The sequence below is a fragment of the Orcinus orca genome, chromosome X (assembly GCF_937001465.1).
Source record: "Orcinus orca chromosome X, mOrcOrc1.1, whole genome shotgun sequence".
Classification (NCBI taxonomy): Eukaryota; Metazoa; Chordata; class Mammalia; order Artiodactyla; family Delphinidae; genus Orcinus; species Orcinus orca.
In genome coordinates this window covers 116888064-116910908 of record NC_064580.1, presented here as the reverse complement: position 1 = coordinate 116910908, position 22845 = coordinate 116888064, and the positions used below count along the sequence as shown (strand labels likewise).

General features: G+C 43.7%; 2 protein-coding genes across 7 annotated transcripts in view; both read right to left on the bottom strand.

The window, feature by feature from the left end:
* LOC101282253 (small integral membrane protein 10-like protein 2A) overlaps positions 1-22845 on the bottom strand; it is a 144232-nt gene that overhangs the window by 78708 nt on the left and 42679 nt on the right. The window lies entirely within an intron of this gene.
* On the bottom strand, positions 395-12151 carry ZNF75D (zinc finger protein 75D). 6 transcript variants are annotated; one of them, XM_004286693.4, is made up of 6 exons: positions 11812-12104; positions 9804-10330; positions 8118-8310; positions 7301-7392; positions 6839-6965; positions 395-1336 (listed from the first exon to the last, which is right to left on the bottom strand). In XM_004286693.4, the coding sequence occupies exons 2-6, from the start codon at positions 10248-10250 to the stop codon at positions 627-629; spliced, it is 1569 nt and encodes a 522-aa protein (XP_004286741.1). In that variant the 5' UTR covers positions 10251-10330; positions 11812-12104; the 3' UTR covers positions 395-626. The 6 variants fall into 6 exon arrangements, with proteins under 6 accessions (XP_004286741.1, XP_033274012.1, XP_012394925.1 ...); XM_033418121.2 differs by lacking the exon at positions 7301-7392 and having other exon boundaries at positions 10194-10330; positions 11812-12103; XM_012539471.3 differs by lacking the exons at positions 7301-7392; positions 8118-8310 and having other exon boundaries at positions 11812-12103.

Below are 22845 nucleotides of genomic sequence, written 5' to 3'. Positions count from 1 at the left end.
GCTGCTTGGAATTCCTTTGACAGAAAACACTGCAGCAGTAGTGGCTGCTCAGGAGAGAGGCAACTAGAATGGGGGTACTTCTCCCAGGGCAAACACTGAACCCTCTCTTCCTATTCCAGAATGAAGTTCCCTGAACCCTGGTTTGGTTGTTCGTGTAGCCAGAATGGTAGCCACAGAAACTGCCTCAAACTTAGTAATTCTCTCTGAGCTCCCTTCAGAGGACCTGAATACTCTTATTTTCCGTCTCTCCTGAGAAAGAATGGGAGTAGGACTCATGGCCATCACATATTTGCTGAGCACCTGATACCTGAAGAATTTAGATCATGGGGGGTGGGGAAGCTGAGTAACCAGACAGATACAGATAGTTAGAAATAGATAGATAGGTAACTTTAGATATATGAGAACTATTTCACTCTTTTATTTATAAAGAAGTCATTACGGATCAGTCTTGTGCTAGGAGGCACTGAGGATACAATGCTGAATAAAAGAGAGTTTAGATTCCTTTTTATGAAACATAACATGTGCCCCTCCCAAATTTTGTTGATGATAGATTCCTATCACTGGGTGCCTCATCATTTTGTATTCTTTTATCACCTCTAGGGTCAAGCTCTAGCTGCTGGCTTTCTTCAGACTGGAGACACTGGACACGATTCCCTTCTCCTGTGGAGTTTCTGGTGTCTAAGAAGGCTTGACCGCCTGCTAAAATTTCTCCTGCATATGCTACAAGTATAAGGCTGCTCACCTGTGTGGGTTCTCTGGTGTTTAATAAGGTGGGAGTTCTGAATGAATCTTTTCCCACATTCATAACATTTAAAGGGTTTTTCTCCTGTGTGAATTCTTAGGTGGGTGTGTAGATTTGTGTTATGACTGAAGCTTTTCCCACACCATGAGCATCTATATGGTTTTATTCCTTGGTGTGCCAGTAAGTGCTTATTAAGATCTGAACTCCACCTAAACCTCTTATCACATTGTTGACATTTATAGGGTTTCTCTTCAGTGTGAATTCTCTGGTGCTTAATTAGGTCAGAGCTAACCCTGAAGCTTTTCCCACATTCCTGACATTTAAAAGGTTTCTCTCCTGCATGGCCTTTCCCATGAAGATCCATACGTTTTGGAAGCTCTTGTCTGCAAGTTGTAAGTTTCTTTCTTTTCTTCCCTGGAAAAGCTCGATGCCGTTTCCGTACCCTGTGTGTACCACCATGATTTTCTCTGCCCGTTGTTTTCTGGGCAACTTTCATTCTGGCCTTTCTTAATACTTTGCATCCTGATGCTTGTATTTCTAATGTAGAAAGAGACATAGGTTGGTCATTTCCAGTGTCATTTTTGAGCTTTAACCCTGTTGGAATAAACAGAAGAATCAGACATCTGATCCCAGAACAAGAAAACTACAGGAATGAAAAGAAAAATCAATGATGACAGCTTTTAAAAAATACAAGAACAAGTGATTTCTGGTCCAATCTGGACAAAATGGCATAGACCCATTTCTCCCTGATCCTCCTTGCTAGGCACAACAACAAACCCATTCAAGAATGCAAGACACAATGAACAGAGAATTCTAAAAAGTGGTAAAAAGAAGGCAAAATGGTTTGGGACCCCAGAACTACAAGAGTAACACAGCAGGTGTCTTACATCCCCACACCCAAAAAAGAAGGCAAACCAGATCTAGTGTTTTCCAAACCGCAACCTAGCAACAGAAGGCTACCTGGATAGGCTTATTCCTTCCCAAATCTGAATGGGAAACCTTCTGACAACACTAGAACTCCAGTGAGGAGACACCAAATTAGGCATGCAGAACTAGCAAGAGGGACCTAGCCACAAGTGGCCGGGCCCAGGAAGCCTTTTCATCCCTACAGGTCAGAGATTCCCACTGAGAGACACTCTGGCCTAGGTAAATATCTTCCTCACCATCAGGCAGCACCAGCGGGGACGCAAGGGAACCCTAGCAGTACCATATAAACCAAGGAGACCACAATAACACTATAAAGGCTCTGAAAACTAAACTGTCACTAGACACATACTCCACAAAAGTAGGAAAGAACCTGTGTGCTAAATTAAAACAGAGTGACTGCCCATTAAAATAAAATATTTAAATAGGACCCAGACTCTCCTAACATAATAGACAAAATGATCAGGATGCAATAAAGAAAATAACACATCACACCTAGAACCAAAAAAAAAAAAATCACAGCTTGAGTGAGAAAAGGCAATCTGACAAAAATGGAATCAGACTGGAAGTCAAAACCAGAAAGACAACAGAAAAATCTAAAAATATATGGAAATGAAACAGTATACTTCTAAATAATCCATGATTCAAACAGAAAAGTCTCAAGAGTAATTTAAAAATACATAGTTAAATGAAAATAAAATTAAAATATATCAAAATATGTGGAATGCAGCTAAGGGAATGCTCAGAGGAAAATGTATAGCCCTAAATGCTCACAATAAAAAAGAGGAAAGGTCTCAAATAAATAATCTAAGTTCCTAACTCAAGAAACTAGAAAAAAAGCAAAATAAAATTTTAAAAAGTTGAAGAAAGGAATAATAAAGATCACAAAAGAAATCACAATCAAACAAAAAGCTTATTCTTAAAGAAAAGAAAATTGATAAACCTATATCAACACTGACAAAAATAATAGGAGAGAAGATATAAACCATCAGTGTCAAGAAGGAAATTGGGTACATCTCTACACATTCTGAAGCAATTAAAAAGATAATAAGGGGGCTTCCCTGGTGGCGCAGTGGTTGAGAGTCCGCCTGCCGATGCAGGGGACGCGGGTTCGTGCCCCGGTCCGGGAAGATCCCACATGCCGTGGAGCGGCTGGGCCCGTGAGCCATGGCCGCTGAGCCTGCGCGTCCAGAGCCTGTGCTCCGCAGCGGGAGAGGCCACAACAGTGAGAGAGGCCCGCGTACCACAAAAAAAAAAAAAAAGATAATAAGGGAATACTATAAACAACTTATGTTCATGGATTTTAAAAGTTAGGAAAAATGGGCCAATTTCTCAAAATCCACAAACTACCGTAATTCAACCAATATGAAATAGATAATCTGAATAGCACTCTGAACATTAGAGAAACTGAATTCATAATTTAAAAGCTGCTAAAAAAGACATCTCCAGGTTCATATAGTGTTACTGGAGAATTCTACAAAATATTTATAGAATTAACACCACTTGTATATAATCTCTTCCAGAAAAGACAAGAGGAAGAAATACTACCCAAGTCATTATATAAGGCCAGTAATTACCCTGATAGCAAAATCATACAAAGACAGTACTAAAAAAGAAAACTACAGACTAACATCTCCCATGAACTTAAATACAACAATCCTCAACAAAATACTGGCAAACTGAATAACAATAATTAAGAATTATATACCATGATCAAGTAGGATTTACTGCAGGTATGCAAAGCTGGTTCAACATTTGAAATCAATCAACATAACCCACCATATCAACGAGCTTTGAAAGATCATAATCCCATTAACTGACACAGAAAAGTATTTGACAAACCCCACATCCATTCACGATAAAAAACACTCAGAAAATAAGGAATTATATCGACCTGATAAGAGTATCAACAAAAAAACCTGTACTAACATCATAGGTAATAGTGAAAGACTTAAAAAACTTCTTAGAACTAATAAGTGAGTTCAGTAGGGTCACAGGATAAAAGAACAAACAAAATTAGTGGCACGCCTATACAAAAACAATAAACATGCAGAAACCAAATTTAAAATAATACCATTTACAATTGCTCCAATGAAAATTAGCTTCTACATACACGTAACAAACATGCAAAAGATCTGTACACTGAAAATTACAAAAAGCTGATGAAAGAAGTCAAAGAAGACCCGAATAAATAGACATACTGTGTTCACTGATTAGAAAGATCAACATAGTAAAGATATCACTCCCCCTCAAATTAATATATAGGTTTAATGTAATTTCTAGCAAAATTCCAACAAAGTTTATTGTAGACATAGATAAGCTTATTCTAAAATTTACATGGAAAGGAACAGGCCCTAGAATAGCTAAAATAAAATTTTATCTTGACAAAAGAATAAAGTGGGAAGAATCACTCTACCTGATAGATATTAAGGCTTCCTAAATTGTATAGCTACAGTAATCAAGACAGTGCCATACTGGCAGAAGGACAGACACATAGCTCGATGGAACAAAACAGATGTACACAAATATGCCCAACTGATCTTTGACAAAAGTGCAAAAGCATTTCAGTGGAGGAAGGCCAGTCTCTTCAACAAACGAGGCTGAAGCAATTGGACCTCCATAGGCAAAAAAAATGAACTTCAACGTAAACTTCATACCTTATATAATAATCAACTCAATAAGAATCGTGGACTTAAATGTAAAATTATAAAACTTTTAGGAAAAACATAGAAAATTTTAGGGATCTATAGCTAGTCAGACTGCTAGCCTTGATAACAAAAATACAATCTATAAAAGGAAAAAATAAAAAATTGGTTATCACAATTCAAAATTTTTACTCTGTGGAAGCCCATGGGAAGAGGATAAAAAGAAAAATACACAGCCTTGGGGAAACTCCTTGCAAACCACATATCCACGAAAGCACTAGAATCTAGAATCTATAAAGAACTCTCAAAACTCAACAGTTAAAAAACAACTTAATTAAAATATGGGCAAAAGCCATTTCACTGAACATAGATAGCAAATAAGCACATGAAAAGCTACAAAACATCATTAGCTATTAGGGAAATGCAAATCCAAACCACAATGAGATAACACTACATACTTAGCAGAAAGGCAAAAAAAGTATTTTTTTAAAAAATGGTGATACTACTAAACAACGGCAAGAATGTAGAAAAACTGGATCACATCCATTGCTGGCTGAGAATGTAAAATGGTACAGCAACTTTGAAAAACAGTTTGGCATTAAACATGTAATTACCGTATGAACCAGCAATTGCACCCTTAAAGGCATTTATCCCAGAGAAACGAAAACTTATCTCTACACAAAATCCTGTACGTGAATGTTCACGGCAGCTTTATTCGCAATAGCCAAAAACTGAAGACAGCAAAAATACCTTTCGATGGGTGAATGGTTAAACAAATTGTGGCGTATCAATATCATGGAATGCTTCTCAGCAGTTCATCTGAACTACCGATACACGCAATAGCTAAGATGAATTTCCAGGGACTTATTCTGAATGAGAAAAGTTAATCCCCCAAAGCTACATACTGCATGACTCTATTCATATAACATTTTTGAAATGGCAAAATTAAAAAACTGTAGAACAGATCAGTGGTTGGCATAGGTTGGTGATGGGGTGGGATGTGGGAGGGAAATGTGTGTGGTTATAAAAGGGCAACAGGAGGGCTCCTTGTGGTTATGTAACTGTCCAGTATCTTGATTGTGGGGGTGAATACACAAACCTCAACATGTGATAAAACTTTATAGATCTAAACACACACACATATAAGGGAAAACGGAAACATGAATAAGGTCAGTGGACTATATCAGTATTAATATCCTGGTTGTGATATTATATACTTTTGCAAAAGTTATCATTGAGGGAAAATGGGTAAAGTGTACATGGGTTCTCTTTGTATTACATTTTAAATATGCATATGAATCTACAATTAACTCAATTAAAAGTTTAATTTAAAAAAATACAGGGCTTCCCTGGTGGCGCAGTGGTTGAGAGTCCGCCTGCCGATGCAGGGCACATGGGTTCGTGCCCCAATCCGGGAGGGTCCCGCATGCCGCGGAGCGGCTGGGCCCGTGAGCCATGGCCACTGGGCCTGCGCGTCTGAAGCCTGTGCTCCGCAACGGGAGAGGCCACAACACTGAGAGGACCGCGTACCGCAAAAAAAAAGAAAAAATACAGGAACAGAATCTTAAAAATGTTAAGCTCCTATAAAGGTTCCTATCAAGGAATCTTCTCCTCTTCCTATGTATACACTTACCTCAAGGAGACTCTCTAAGACTGTCCTTGAACTCTTGGGGACCTCGGGTCTATGGTTCTTGCCCTTGTGCTAAACAGATCACTTTAAGTTTAGGGTGCAATGATAATGTTCTGAGAATAAAACTTTGAGGTCATGGACTGCCATCTTAATTCCAGACTATTTTCAGGAAAAGTGAATGACTCTTTTATACTTTTATTTACTCCCAACATTTAAATGGGCAGAATCTTAGATTCCACATCTTCTTTATACTCTCCTGTGGTTGTAGGTGGATATGCAATGAGGAAGCGAAGAACTAAACCTATAAGGAGGACAGATGGAAACGACGTGGAGGGGGCGGGGAGTCCAGTGGTATTCCAGCAGACCTGCTTAGAGATGAGGTGGCTTAGACCAGATGGTGAGAGCAGAAGAGGTTGAGACATGGTTGTATTCAGCACCTTTTGTTAAAAACTTTTTAATCTTATACTGGAGTATAGTTGATTAACGGCGTTGCAGGACCTATTTTGAAGACAGAGCTCAGGGCACTTGCTGACGGATCGGCTGGGGGGTGTAACAAAAAGACCAGAAAGAAGGATAACTGAGAGGTTTTGGGCCTGAGCAACTGGGTAAGTCGTGGTGCCCGCTACTGACATGGAAAAGATATGGGAAGAGTGGGTTTGCAGGGCGGGGCAGGAGTATGAGAGATTAAGAACTCTACCTAGAATAAAGAAGTGAGATGTGTATTCGTAAAAAGCTCTCCGGGTGGTCTGGATATGCCTTTCCTTTTCCCCACACCATCAAGCTGAGAACCAACCCGCCACTGGAACACTGGGACTTTCTCACAGGAGTTCATTTTTCATGAACTGAGGATGGGACAGATTACACAAGTTCTACACAAAGGAAAGGAAGAATCTTTACCTAGAGAGATGACAGTCTCATAGTTTTCCTGCATTACATTATGGTAGAGGATCTTCTGAGCAGGGTCCAGTAATTGCCATTCTTCCTCGGTAAAAAACAAGGCCACATCTTCAAATGTCAACAGACTCTAAAGAAGAGAATAAGTTGTAGTTCAGTACTTGCCACGACAAAAGCCATCCTATCACTCATCTCCGAATGACACGGGAGGCCAGTCACTGAAGACCTTAAGAGTATAATATTTAAGGGAAAAGAAGTGAGATGGCAGAAAAGGAAGGCACCAAAGAGATCAGTACACAGCTTGGGAGGTGCCCAATTCCCACAGGGCCAAGCCTCGTTGCCTAGAGAACACCTGGGGCTAACGCACCTCAGAGCACCTGCCAGGTACGGTGGGTCATGGGTAGCAGAGAAAAGCAAACAAGGTCACGTTCAGGCTGCCTGGAAAAGCTGGAAAGTACAGCTCACCTGGGACTCAGGCAGGATGAGCTCAGATGCCATCTTCCAGCTTGGGGTGCTTTCCTGCTCAGAAAAGGCTAGAATCTGTTGAGCAGGCACAGCTGTGGGGGGAAAAGAGCCAGAAAAACTTTCTCTTTTCTATTTATGAATACCCTGAGGCAATTTCTATAATATAGGACTCCTTCGGTAAAGATGGCTCATCTTCGCGCACGTGTGTGTGCGTGCGTGTGTGATGTGCTGTGCCAGAAGTGGCCTTCTCCTTGCAAACAAGAACCAAATATCCACCACTCCGCAGAATTGGTTCCCAGTTGACTCTTTCCACAGATTTCATGAAATAAAAGGAAATCCATTATGTTTTTCCTCTCATAAAATAAATTGTTTGCTGAGCTGGGCAAGAATTAGAGGTGTTTGAAAATGAAAGCCTCAGGTCCTCCAGTGTACGGTAGGAAATGTGGGAGACTTATTACTTTTTTCCTGGTGTACAATTATCTTCCCATTCTGCCAATGACAGTCCATTTCTGATCCCAATTTCTCCTTTAACTTGTAAGGGTGAGATGACCCCGCCTGTTCCTGCTGTATCTTCCTCTCTCCTCTCAGATTTCTAAGGAGCAAGGTCCACATTGTAAATACCAGGGTTCTGTGGTTGGGATGTTTCTGTACCACAGAATGACCCTCACCTTCACCCACCACTGGCCTGCTATACTCCCACCAGAGAGACATCCTAAGTGCCAGCAGGGCTGGGCAGCTGGAAAATTCCGTGACATTCTAGCTGAACCAATTACTATCACAGCTCCCAGGAGAAGAGAATTATTATGAAGCTCCTCACCTCTTCCATATAAAGGCTGGGTTTCTTTCTGAATATTCCAGCCCAGCTGTTCTTGCAGTACCCGGTATGTATTCCAACATTCTTTCTGGAACACACCCATTGGTTGGGGCTCTGCTGGCTTCCACTTAAAGCCTGGGGCCACTGCTGTTCCTCCCAAGAGCAATGCCTCCTTTCCCAGCTCATGGGCTGTGACCTAGAAATAATCCCCATCCTCGTTAGCAAAGAACTTTTGGCCTTGGGGTGGTGGTGGAGGAACAAACAAGACTAGAGCCCAGGTTTGGGGAGCGTGTAACGTTAAAGGAAGTCATTTTTTAATTAATTAATTTATTTTTGCTGTGTTGGGTCTTCGTTTCTGTGCGAGAGCTTTCTCTAGTTGTGGCAAGCGGGGGCCACTCTTCATCGCGGTGCATGGGCCTCTCACCATCGCAGCCTCTCCTGTTGCGGAGCACAGGCTCCAGACGCGCAGGCTCAGTAGTTGTGGCTCACGGGCCTAGTTGCTCCACGGCATGTGGGATCCTCCCAGACCAGGGCTCGAACCCATGTCCCCTGCATTAGCAGGCAGATTCTCAACCACTGCGCCACCAGGGAAGCCCAGGAAGTCATTTTTAAAAAGAGATACTGCACCATGGTTTCCTCACAAGGAACTATACACGTGATCTGGGAAGATTAGGATAAAATGAGAGAAGCTGTGACTGCTGCCGGCCTCCACCCCTCCACAGATGGCCACAGCTCAGGCCACGAGCAGGGTGGGGTAGGCTGCCTATCCTTTTGCTGCCTCCACTCTCCTGCTTTCTAGACTTGGATCCTTGACCTAGTGGATTTGTATCTTCTAGTTTTCTCTAAAACAAAATAAGGACGCAAAGAAAAAAGGTTTTCCTGTCAGTCAGATTTTCCAATCCTCCCATGTCCAGGGAACGATTTCATGGAGAAAGGGGATGCAGCGGAGGGAAAAAATGAGGGAAGAGTTGGGACTCTAACTTTCCTCCATATGCTTCAGTTGTAATAAGACACCTGTGTTCCTCAAGGTGGACTCTCGAGGAAAGGAAGTGTGCTGCCATCTCCCAAGGACAGACCTTGGTTCCCCACTCACCAGCAAGGCCAAGGCCGAGCACTAAGGGAGGCCACAGGGCTCTTTCCTCCTGGCCCTGAGATGTGTGTTCCCACCACAGAGGGCACCACCCCTCAGCACTTTCTCTCCATTTTTCTATTGGCACTTTTCTTCTTTCCGTATCCCTGTTTCCCTTTTTTCTATCTCTTCTCTTCCTTTGCAGTCTCCCCAGAGATGTTTGATTTATACTTCGGTTGCTACCCTCTCTTGCCTTTGATCTCTAAGTGCTGTCCACGCTTTCAGGTTTTTTTCTCCTTCCCCAAGTCTTTCTTGCCTTTTATTTCTCTGTTGCTAAGTCCTGTCTCCTCAGCCATGCTAGACCAGGCCCATCACCCTCAATTCACCCTGGCCCTGAAGAGGGCGAAATGCATTTCTTTTCTTGAAGGCCAGGAAAGACTCCCAGGAACTCCGAAACCTGGAGGCTGACTGTCGCTGCCAGTCTGTGATTTCAGATCGCACTTAGCTGTTCTAAAGCAACAACAGAAGAATGACCTAATCCATCCCATTATCCAATTAGCAGCCCCCGCCCCGGACTTTTACCCTATTTCAGTGTACCCGTAAGGAATCTTTCTGCTCACCTCATTACTTATTCCACCATGTTCTTTCTGAAAACGGTCTACCAGGGCCACAGCCTCTCTGATGCTCTGTGGATGATACTTCTGCACCCAGTTCTGGATATCCCTGGGCAGAATGGTCAGGAACTGCTCTAGCACCAGCAATTCCAAGATCTGCTCTTTTGAGTGGATCTCTGGCCTCAGCCACTGATGGCATAATTCCTGCAGTTGGCTGACAGCCTCAAGCGGTCCAGGTGCTTCATGATAATAGAAGCTCCGGAAGTGCTGGCGAGCGCTCTCAGGACCAAGACTGTCCATCTGTGGGCTGGATTTCTTACTCTGACTGGAGCTCTCTTTCACAGACCCCTTAGTCTCCCACAAAGCCTCCACGTGTGGGTACAAGCATGCATTCACCTTCAGATGTCTCATCATCATTTGCTCTAGGAATAGTTTTACTCCTATGTGTGACATCCTCCTGGTGCCACCTTTGACAACTGAGGCCTTGTCAGGCTTGGTACAAAACCAATGAGTGGATCTTCTCCCCAAGGTCACTGAGGGAGGGCAGAAAAAAAAAGTAAACGTCAAGAAGAAAGCCACATGACACATATTTACTTGCTATTTATAGTTATCAGAGAAGAAAGAACAGAAAAGTTCCTGTCCTGCCTCGCCTTTAAAATCAACTGCCACTCAGGATGACTCAAGACTACTTCTGGACATGTTTTTCCCCTTTCCTTTGTTACCCAACTCTGAAACAAAGCACAGCTCAGGGAAGACAAAAGTTAGTTGATCACTTTTTTTTTTTAAGGTTGACGGGTGAAAAAACTGGCACCCATTCACTAAAACGAGCTTTGATATTATCCAATACTTAATCTGTGTGCTTCCTGTCCCACCTTTACAAATGGGGCATATTTGACTTTCTCTAAATTGTAATAGATCACCCCAGTTTTTTGTCTTTAGTCAGGGTGAAAACAACTTCTCTGCCCCTTCATCCTATTATGGAGACTGATGCCTTTGCTTCATGGAACATTTGATATTCTCTTTTCATATTAATATTGGAAAGGAAACTGAGGCGGCCAGATCAGAAAAGAAGTAATTAGAGAAAAAGCAACCTTATTCCTCCCAGCAAGTATCCCCCCACTAAGCAATCAGATGGCATCAACATTGTTTTTCTGGGGGAAGACTTATAAAGGGCACTGAGCGGCTTTGTACCTGTGTCTGAAAATTTTTGCTTACTTTACTGGAAAAACTGACAGTTGGCTTTGTTTACAAGATACCCAAACGTCAAACTATAAAAAAGGAAAGGAGAAACGGTGACAATTAAGGTTCTTCAGAGACAGGAAGGGTCCTTGTAAATGTAAGCCTTCTCTTGACTTTACACTTCCTCAGGGTCATAGAGATCTTTAAGCAAGGCTGAGGACGGCCTTGAGAGTCTGATTTTCTCGGAGGTGATCCAGCAGAAACAACGACAAAGTTCTTTCAAGGATGTCACCGGTATTCAAAGAAATAATTTGGCTGGTTCCTTGCTGCCTGTACAGGCTCAGGAGGTACAGGGACACGTCCTGTTTTTCTTTGTCAGCCAAAACTAATGTCTAGGAAGCTGAAATCACCCTTTCTCCAGGGATATGCTCATAAGCCAGCGGAAACGGGCAAGTTTCGCTGGGCTCCTTGGCAGGCCTTACGCCCCATCCCCCATCTACACCTACATGTGAGGACCGACCGCGAGGCGCCCGCGTGCACTCAGCACACCGGCAGCCTCCGAGCGTGCTTCAGCAGCAGCCCTGGGTTATATCTGCACACAGGGTACAAAGAGGTTGCTTCCAGAGAGTAGATGTGGCTGTAGGAGACTGAGTGCCGGCCTCGCTGAGAACAGGTCCCGCCGGCTCTCAGGCCGACCCGCCGCCCGGCAGCGACGCCACCGCGAAAAGGAAAAGGCTGCGCGCCCGCACCCCAGCTCGCCACCACGCAGCTGGCGCGTGCGGCCGGCATCTCTCGGGGGCCCTCCTGACCAAACCCAGAAGGAAAATCAAATTACCTCCACCCAGCTCCGGCTTCCGTGGACGCCACTTCCCTCTTTCTGGGCTCGACTATGAAGTCGCCACGCCTCTCGCCCCCGCGGGGAGGAAGGAAGGTCCGGGTTCCCGCGCTCCCGGGGGCGATGTCGGGAAAGCGCGAGGCCCCGCGAGCGGTGCGCCAAGACGCCGGGGTCCGGGAGCGCGGGGCCTTGGCAGCTCAGTCCCCAGCCCAATCCCACTAGCGGCCCGAGAACATTCCGCAACCCGCCATTTTGGGGTCGCGGGCTGTGGACTGGCCCCAACCGGAAAAGGAAGAATGCATTTCCGGTGGTTCCGTGACAGCCACGCCCAACCTCGCCCTCCCTCAGTCTGGGGAGTCGCAGCCTAGCGAGTCAGGAAGGGCTCGCGGGTCCTTCCCATCCCGGGTTTAGCCCCGGATGCAAATAAAAGAGTTCTGGTCACCGCGTCTCGGGCCCGCGGGAGGCCTAGCTATGCCACAATAGGCGTCTCGTCTCCTGGGAATGATGCAGCCTGCTGACGCGCGACGCCGTGATCTCGGACCCCCGACTTGCGGAGTGGCGTCCAGATTACTCCTGCGTCGCGTTCTGGCAGTCGGTTTCCCTTTCTCCCGGGAAGTTCGCCTGGTTAGGGCCACCAACCCCGAAAATCATCCCTAGGCTCGTCCCGGGACTCCTTAAGTTAAGAGGCCTTTGGTCCTCCTGGTCAGACCCCTCGCTAGATCAGGAATAACAGCCCCTTATATTTTTAAATCCCTTGTCTGGTTCGCTGGCACTTCCTTCCCAGCTATTATTATTTTATTCTTGTTAGGTAGGTTTTAACCGTATGGTGTGGGTTCCATTTATATCTCTCCTTGACATATAAAAAAATTGAGATGTAGGACGCGACGTCCGCAGGGTCACTTGGATTACCGGTGGCAGATTTTAGACCAATTTTGGTCTCCTGTTGGCATACCCCGTGTTTCTGCTACTACATTATGCTTCCCTGAAGGAGAGGAACCTTGTTTCGTCTTATATCTTCTGTAATGCTTAGCATAGTCCTCTGGAGAAGGCCTCTTTCTAAGAACCCGAACATCTCGGGTTGTCAGTGTCTCCAAATTTTCAGTGTTTACCTAGTGTTGAGCCATTTGGACAGAAGTTATCCGTATGAATCAAAGAGGAGAAACTGTATGTAGCTCAATTGTACAGTGGGGATGAAATTGACGTCTTTTGTAAATCAGTGTGAGAAACCACTCAGGCTAGGGGACAAGAGCTCTGCATGCCTGGGAGGAAAATAAACAAGGATCACCTGTCCACCTTTTTACATGCAAATGAAGATTACTCTAAGAAGATAAGGTCAATCCATATTTGCAAAGTAAAGCTGCCCAGAAGTGTGCGAGAGGACACTGCATTGTCTGTGATTGTAAACCTAGTAAAGATGTTTGCTTCACCAGAGAATCATTTTCAGAATGATTCCTTCAAAGCTCTGTTCCTGAGGTCAGGCATTGTCAACCGAATGTTTTAGGACCATGAAGGGGAAGTCAGAGCACTGTTGCTTCTGGACAATTCCCAGGCTTACCTTTCAGCTGAGTCACTAACCAATGAGGACGGTCGGATAAAGGCATTTTCTTTTTCTTTTCTTTTTCCTTTTTATTTGAAATAGTAAGGTTTTTAAACCGTGTGGAGTTTAATATTAATCTGCCAGTTATCCCTTGTAATTGTCTTCAATAGAAATTATCTATAGATTATATAGTTAGCCATTTAGAACGAATATGGACATAAATATAATGATCTCTTCAATTTTTCTTATAGCCTACTATGGCTTTTACGCTTCAAAGAAAAGAGAAAATTCTTGAGAAGGACTAGAGGTTCCAGGAAGACAAGTTGTAATTCACTTAAAACAAATTTCATCACATATTGTTAATATGGTTAGTGGTAAAAGCATGCACTGAGTCATGTTTTCTTTTATAAAACTCTACAAAATTAAAGGTTTATAATTTAAACCCATAACACCCAGATCCCATCCATAGTAATGTCTTGGCTAATATGTTTGAAACACAAAATAAAAAAGAGAAACTATGTAAAATCTAAAGGGCTCTGGTGGCTGGGGCTTGAGTCTGAGGCTACTGTGCTGCTTAGCTGATGCTGAACTGATCCTAGTCAAGGGGACATCACATCAAGGGACACCTCCTGTGGAGCTTTCTTGGCCCAACTCAGAGCTGATGTCAGGAGGTGGGTGTCTAAGGGACAGGATCCTGGTCAGAAACAGCCCAGTCTTCATCCCTGGAAAAGAAGTCCTCACCCACTGAGTCCACATTCCCATTAATCTCCTGTACCGTGTCCCTGGAGAGGACCCTCTTGCTGGGACCCTGACACCCCATGGCTCCTGGGAGAAGTACATAGTCACCGGAAAGAGCACAAAGTCCCCTTCAGCTCCAGATCCATCAAGAACAGTTCTATAAAAGAGGCAGGGGGTAAAGGGACAAAATGGTCGGGCCGAGAATAGGTTTCATGGGGGAGAAGGGGAGCAGGCCTGGCCTGCATTTGAGATGGGGGGAGACAAACAAGGAGGGTGGGGTGACACGTGTGGGTGACAGAAGAAGGACCCTCTGCAAGTGGCAGGAAGGGCCCCCCAAGAGGAGCACTCAGGAGGGGGAAGGGCACTGCGGGGAGACAGTAGCATCTGTCACACCACCCAGGGCCATCATGACTTTGTCTTCCATGGTTCCCTCAGGAGGAAGGAGAGGAAGTCTGGGGACAGAAAATGCTGAAGGCGACGGAAATCACAATGACAACAGCATCGCCCAAACCCAGTCCCTGCTCCTTAGGACTAAACACTCTAAAAAGAGAAGGCAACTGGGGCTTAATAATATCCCAAATGGTGAGGTCACAGTAAAGGAATAGCGGCCATCCTTCCCTGCTGGCTGTAGGGCTCCTGTCATCCAGGGGCCCTCCCTCCACATTGAACAGGACTGCCCTCCCCACCCGGTCTGAGGCTCCCCTCCCTCACACAGAGAAATCTTGTAACTGGGGGCACTGGCAAGGGACGGGTCACCAAAAGGAGCACCCAACCTGGGAAATTCTTTCCTTCACAGCTGAGACTCCATTCCTCCGTGCAAAGACACACAAAGGGGGGATTGGATCACAATAAAGTGCCTGCCAAGCAAGCACACTGCTTCTCTGCTGGCCCTGAACCTGCCCTCTCCGCCCCCAAGAGACACTCTACTGCTGGGAGGCACCGGCCACAAAGAGCCCAGGCCCAGGAAACATTCCCCATTGCCCACTGGCAGGGGCTCCTGCCTCCAGAAGCTCCCCACACAGCAAGCATCCCTTTCTCGGAGGCAGCAGGTGGAATCCCTTCCCCCGCCTAGAATCCCAAGGTGGCCCGGCCTGGGGAAGCTCCTTCCCTGTCCCCAGGCAGCATCCCCAGCAGCCTGCGGTAAACCAAGCAAACCAAAACAGCACCGCAGAGGCTTGGAAATTCATGCTGTCCTCCCAAGCGCAGCCCACGGCAGGAGGCCAGGGCCTGCTCGCCAAACCTCAACAGGGGCACTGCAAGCTAGAGCAGCGGTCCCCAACCTTCTTGGCTCCAGGGTCCGGTTTCCATGGAAGACAATTTTCCCACGGACGGGGGAGCGGGGGTGGTCCAGGCGGTAATGGGAGGCGTGGGAAGCCGCAGACAAAGCTTCGCTCCCTCGCCCGCCCCTCACCTCCTGCTGTGCGGCCCGGTTCCTAACAGGCCTCCGACCAGGATCGGTCCTCGGCCTGGGGTTTGGGGACCCCTGTGCTACAGTACCCAGCTCCAACAGACCCCAGTGTCTCCTGACACGACACCAAAATGTCCAGGACACAATGGAAGATCATCCTTCATACAAAGAACCAGGAAATTCACAACCTGAATGAGAAAAGACGATCAAGTGACACTAACTCCAAAGTGAATTAGGTGTCAGAATGATCTGACCATGATTGTAAAACATCGACCATAAAAATAATTCAGCAAACAATTAAATGTTCACACGGGCTTACTTCTAATAGCCAAAAGCTGGAAACCACCCCCCAGGTCCTTCCACAACTAGAGAAAGCCCACACACAGCAACAAAGACCCAACGCAGCCAAAAAAATAAAAATAAAATTAAAAAAACAAAAACAACTTAACCCTAATAATCTTTGGTAAATAAAAGCTAGTTTAAGTTTGTTGGTTTAATTAAACATGTTTTCAAAGTTATCAGCATTCAATATAATGCAGATAAACAACTTACAGTCTACCTGGGTTTGTTAGGCAAATAAGTTCACGTTATTTCCGTTGCAAAAATTTGTCTGCAGGAAAAATAGCTTAGGATGATAGCTGACTCTGTCTAATGACTCATGAAGTTTTCGTGAGTAGTTTAAACATAACTGCTGGGAGCAAATAATTTAGATAAATGTAAGTGGGTTAAGAGTTTTTAGGTGAAGTTTTTAATAGTAATTATGTTTTACGGTATGCGTACTTAAAAATAGTTTTCCACATCTCTTTGGTAATTTGAAACCTTAGAATTTTTGCTAATTTAGATTAAATGATGAATAGTAATTAAATATCTAGATCATTTCCAAATAAGATAAAATAATGAAGCATTAATTACCTACTCTTTCTTGTCTTATTACAGAGAAACTAAAGATATATGGGTTTATTAGTAAACATGTCTCGTGCTACACTGAAAGCCCACAGCATGAAAAGGCATATGTTTCTAGAAATTATGAAATATATTTATAAATTTGTCCACCTAAAGAATGCTGGTATAACAGACAGTACACAATTGCTTACTTCTTAGTTTTCACTAGAAATTAAGGTTTCTAAGGGTTAAAAATTCTAATTAATATATGTAATCAAAACTACTAGAAATAATAAGGGAAATATCTCTGTATGCAAGAAAAGTAGGGTACGTGTTTTTGGCAAGAAAATGTGTAAGGAATGGAGACGCATTTTTGTTGAGGAAATAAAAGTGATTTTGTCCTAAAAGCCAGTTATTTCAGAATGAGAAGGAAGAAAATGAAGAACAAACTAAAATAGACAGAGAAAATTACAGAAGGCTTATTTTTTGAAATCTTGGGATAGGAATTTTATGTGTGGTCAAGCTGGCTAAGATTGGAATTAATGTATTTAAGTTAAAAAATGAGTTTAATATCAAAAGTAAGGTGGTACAAAATTAAAATTAGTTTCTCTCTCTGTAAAAGGACAAAGTTTTTTTAGATTATTGGTCTGGTCTTGATAAGAGATTATTAAAAGTTTTTCTTTACCTCTTAAGTGATCTGCCTAGAAAGCAAAGATTTTGTGTCTTATCAAAATTATTTTCTGTGCTTTATCAGGTCTTTGATTGGTTTTACTCATAATTATGTAACCTTCTGCATTTGCCTTTGAAATCTTTTATTGTCAGTTTGGTTAAATGGATAATTATTGTTTCATAATAGTCTGTGATCCTATTTCGTCAAGTGTGCAAACCTTTTTGATATTTTTGATAAAATTCCCCAAATTCAAATTCTAAATGAAGTCTTTTCGCCCTTGAACTAATTTGAGATTTCCAGAAGGCCCTTGGAACATCTTAAAGGATTTGTTCTCCTGCCTTATTTAAAAAAAAAAAAAAAGGAGGGGGGAGGGGAAGAGATGTTAAACTAGCTTACTTGGTATATTGAATTACATGGAAAGTATTGTAAAATAAATAATGATAAAACTTCTTAGGTCATAGTATAAGGGTGACTTTTTAAATATAAATTTTCTAGAAACTATAAAATTCCTGAAATTTTGATGTCCTCGTATAATGTTATCAGTCATAATTCTACTTATTATCTTCACTCCACCACTCCTAAAGTAGAAAACTTTTGAACCTCACTCAAGCCATCACACACTGCTGTGGGTTTAGCTAGTTGTAGAAAGCTGGACCAGAAGCACCCTTGAAGACCACAGAAGTGTCCCAAGGATCTTTTTCATCCCACACTAGATGAGAATACTTCCTTGCACATAATTTGATATTCGTGGAATAAACTGATAACAAATTTGAAAAGGGGAATGAGTGAAATTGGAAAAGGGAATGAATGAATTGAAAAAGGGAATGTCTTACCCGTCTGACACTGCCCTGGCATTAACTTAGGTTAGTTATACTCCTTGTGTCTATCTCAGAAGACTAGGCCTGCAAGGTAAGGGAGGCGTGCAAAAATCCCCTACAAGGTTTAGAGACAAGAAAAAGACACAGTTAGGACTTCCTGGTGACACAGCGGTTAATGAATCCTCCTGCCAATGCAGGGGACACGGGTTCAAGCCCTGGTCCGGGAAGATCCCACATGCCACAGAGCAACTAAGCCCATGTGCCACAACTACTGAGCCTGCACTCTAGAGCCCACGAGCTGCAACTACTGAAGCCTGTGCACCTAGAGCCCGTGCTCTGCAACAAGAGAAGCCACCGCAACGAGAAGCCTGCGCACTGCAGCGAAGAGTAGCCCCTGCTCACCGCAACTAGAGAAAGCCCGCATGCAGCAATGGAGATCCAACGCAGTCAAAAAATAAATATTAATTAAGTAATTAATTAAAAAAAAAAGACACGGTGCTCAAGAAGGGGAATTCTCTAAACATTTTTTTTTTTTTTTTTTTTTTTTTGCGGTACACAGGCCTCTCACTGTTGTGGCCTCTCCCGTTGCGGAGCATAGGCTCCGGACGTGCAGGCCCAGCAGCCATGGCTCACAGGCCCAGCCGCTCTGCAGCATGTGAGATGTTCCCAGACCGGGGCACGAACCGTGTCCCCTGCATTGGCAGGCGGACTCTCAACCACTGCGCCACCAGGGAAGTCCCTCTGTAAACATTTTTGACGAGGGTTCTAAAGTGTAATCTTACACCACTGATATGGAGATTGAAATTTAGATCTTTCTAAGTTAGTTCTTGAGATCCCCTAAGAGCAGGGGATCTCAACCTTGGCTGAAAACTAGAAACACCAGGAGAGCTGTTAAAATCTCCTGACGCCCCAACTCCACCCTCAGCGATTCCAGTCCCATTTGTCTGGGGTTTGGCCCAGGCATTGGTAAGGTTTTAAAGCTCTCCAGGTGATCCTAACGTGTAGTCATCCTGCCAGATGAATGGTTCACAGAGCTCAGCCTTGCAACTGGTGATAAATACACAAGCAAATTCATTGCCACCTCCCCTCCCTTCAGAGACCCAGTGGGAAAGGAAGAGAAAATTCCTAGCCAAAGAGGAGAATTAGGGGAATTAGTTTTTTACCACTCCTGGCACAGTAAGGGCATGTGTGCACCATGGAAAAGAGGAGTTAATTTTCCCAACAGCTGCAGGTTCTTGGAAACCTGGGCCCTTGCTTTCAGGGCTGGAAGAAGAGCAGGTCAGCAGCTTCCAGGCAGGGATCACGTCCACAGTGAGGTTCATACAAAACCCCATTGCTTCAGGCTGTCCCAGGGAGGGGCCCTGGGGTGAGGCAGCTCAGTCACATGGGAAGTGACCAGGAGGGCAGGGGTAAAGGGTCTGCAGGCAAAAATAACCATCAACCCTTGAAAAATACATGAGCAGAAGACATCCACATGTTGCATCTCCAGCGTAGAGCTGGGGCCTGCCTTATGGAAGGGTTGGGAGCAGAATGCGTCAGTCAAGTTTCTATCTAACAACCAAAGGAAATCTGTGCTCTTCAGCCCTTTCACGTCCTGGTCGGTGGTCATGGAAAGTAGCATAGTCATCTACACACGGGTCACCTGCAGGGGACGAGGAGACGGCGTCTGGATGGACTTGGTGAAAACACCACTGCATTTTCTCTGCATTGGACGATTAAAAGAAAAATAAAATGATAAGTATTCAGGAAAATGTTAAATATTGAATCTGTTTAAAATTCCCAAATAAAATCTGATTAAAAATTTTAAAGAGAAAATTGAACTTGGCTTGAAACCAAGCAGGACACTGAGGGGCCTTCCTGGGTACAAATGCCCCTCTGTGTCCCCCTGTTTCTTGCTTGTAGAAGAAAGGCTTTCATATCCTAGGTGTTCCCCAGTTCCAAAGAGCAGACTCCAGTAGTGAATGGAACAGTAGCGTCACAGGACCCCTAGTGCCTCCTGAAGGGATAGAGATAATAATCTGATGCAGATTTTGAGATGTTCTTTAGAAACTAAGACCCTCCCACCATTCCCACCTGGTGGAGGATGGTGACCACATGCTGACCACGCGCATCTAGACCCCAGACTGGTTGGAACCAGAAGGTTGATGACTGAGATTCATGAGACATTACCCTGTTACCCCTCCACCAGCCAATCAGAAGAAGGTCCACAAGCTGATCGGGCCCCCTGCGGCCTTCATCCCTAACACTGTCATTAAAAACCCTAACCTGAATGCCCTAATGATGAACTGTCCCTCCCAAAATGTCAGTAACTGGCTCCTTATAGGGGCGAATAAGACCCATTTCTGCCTATTTTCAGCTTTCTTCTCCAATATCATTTCAAACTTGCCTTGTTAGGTTCAATCCCTTGTTTAACCTTTGGATGCCATTTTGCCTGTTTGCTTTTAGATCCTAATTCTGTCATTCCAGATTAAATTCAGAGTAGCAAAAAGGATAAGGAACCATTTACACCTACCTAGTATAACTCCTAGATTCATTCCTGAGAATATGGTCCTCCAGGTCTGCCCTGGTGGCCCACATGGCGGCTCTGAAAGAGTCTAAACATCTAGAGATCCTTAGGGAAGCCAGTGGGTCTAGAAATGTCTTTCATCCAGACTTTAAGTGTTGCTTAAGAATGCAACGCACTTGATCTAGTTTCGTACATCACGGGTTTCCAAGTGACAGAAAAATTTCGCTATTTTGTTCATTATGATTTTGGAGTAACTGTAATAGCTGATTCACTGAACCAGATTAAGTTATTCACTAATGTTTAGTTTCATTTCACTTAATTTCATTACTGGAAGTTCAGGTAACAGAGCGGTGCCAAGGCTTGTTTCTCCCTAACAGACTGTGATCTGTTAACACCTCCTAAGTCAGAATGTCTGAGATTTTTCCCTCTTGGTTTATGATAAACATGAGTGAGAGTTAGAGTGACAGAGGCACCTTGAGTTTTACCTACTTCCATGTGCTATTTTCCAGTTAGCCCCCCAAGATAGAGAGCTATCTTGCTTCTGCAGATCAAAGATCTGTAATGATTCACATTATACTACTTCCCAGATAACCCAGTGTGAACAATTAGTTGTCACATCGCCTGGTATGCAGTCGGCACTTAGAAATATTTTTTGATGAAGGTTGAATAAGTAAAATGTTCAAGCTGAGTTTCACTTTAGGTCCCTTTTGTCTTTCTTGGACCTTAGCAAAGAAAACTGCTCAGTATTTTTCTCACAGCCCTTTATTGGACTTGAAGAGAACACTAAAGTCTTTTCTCTTGATGAAATGACTTTTTAAAACTTTTAATAGGAGCACTTTGTAATTTTGCAATTTTGTTTGTAATTTTTTATGATAATTCGGATAACCAGTCTCTGTATTTTAGGGAAGAACAATGAATACAATAAGCTGAGAAGGCATCACAAATCGAGTGAGGAAGAGGACGGAGAATATTCTTGACCTTAATGTCACCACCTACATGGATTAATTTTTAAGCTAGCCCCATAAAATAGAACTAATAGTTCGAAGAACGGCGTAGTCTGCTTCTCATCAAGATTCAATTCAGTTAGCATTTATTGAATATCTTTCCATTGTGCTCTGGGCAGGTTGAAAGAAGTAAAATACACAGTCCTGCTTTTGAGGAGCTAGTAAATCCAAAGGTGCTGGGCTCTCTCAATAGTTTCTTAATTCATTAAGAACTCTGTTCTGATTTTATATACTCTGAGAAGGCTTTTGCATGAAACACTAATTTCTAGTGTTTACATGCCTTAGAGCTTTGCCTCAGGAGGCAGAGAAAGAGTTGGGGGGTGTGTGAAATTTTTTAGTTGGCCAAGAGTTTCCATTCACTTTGAATCTTTGAATCCTCTCTTTCCTTTTTGCTATTTCATGGTGTTTTTTTCTTCTTTTTTCTGAATACAATCAAAGGTTTTTGCTGTATCCCAAAGAAGTTCATGTAAACTTTGCATATGTAAATGGAATTCCCAGCATAGCAGAGTGGAATGCGTGTTATTGTGAGTAAATGCTTTATAACTTTTCCTTCTATTTATTCTCAATGCCCTTTACAACTCTGTGAATTAGCCCTTTGTGTGAAAATTTTTTCCAGGGATTTTTAAAAAGACAGGCAACAGCTTTTTACAAGTTGCATTAACCATTCTTAGATAACACATTATAAGGTTTTGGACCCAATTCCAATGTGTGTTTGTGGGGGGAAGTTCCCACACCACCAAGGAGCAGCTGGGTGTCCTACAATTCAACTCAACTCTGACACTATCCACCTGGAGACGGCATCAGATCCCACAGGTCAGGGCTCAGACCCACGAGACTGCCCTCCACTTCAGACAGCAAGCACAAGCCCAGGTTTTTAACTGTGCTTCTGACTGACTGGCTACAGATTGGACACTGACGATTCTCTCTGTGGGTTTGACTAATTTGCTAGAGCAGCTCCCAGAGCTCAGGGAACCCACTTACTCACTGGATTAGTAACTGATGGCAGCTTCATACCATGCGTGACCAGGTAGCCATTCCAGGGGTCAAACATCCTTCATCCCTCACCCTTTATCCTTTCTCTTAACAAACCACGTGTTTGTGTGAGCCAGGGCCACTCTAGCAAACCCCTTTTCTCTGACACCGACTAAGGGTTCTGGTCACTGTGTCCAACGTGTGGAGGGCGTCTTCACACCACCGAGTAACTCTCAGACACCAACTAACCTTGGCATGAATCTAATAAGAAAAGTGCTTGAGCTACGTGACAAAAAACTATAAAACTTTAAAGTCCTAAATTAAAGGGTGGAAAACAATTCTATAAAAACATAAATTTTTTAATGTTTATTTATTTATTTATTTGGTTGCGTTGGGTCTTAGTTGTGGCAGTTGGGCTCCTTAGTTGTGGCTTATGGGCTCCTTAGTTGTGGCTTGCCGGCTCCTTAGTTGTGGCACGCAAACTCTTAGTTGTGGCATG

Excerpts from the sequence above, each read along its gene's own strand:
- ZNF75D (XM_004286693.4), bottom strand. The coding sequence starts at position 10,250 with ATGTCACACATAGGAGTAAAACTATTCCTAGAGCAAATGATGATGAGA. Across the intron at positions 7,393-8,117 it reads CCAGCCTTTATATGGAAGAG|CTGTGCCTGCTCAACAGATT; the intron begins GTGAGGAGCTTC and ends TTCCCCCCACAG. Across the intron at positions 1,337-6,838 it reads TGAGACTGTCATCTCTCTAG|GGTTAAAGCTCAAAAATGAC; the intron begins GTAAAGATTCTT and ends TTATTCCAACAG.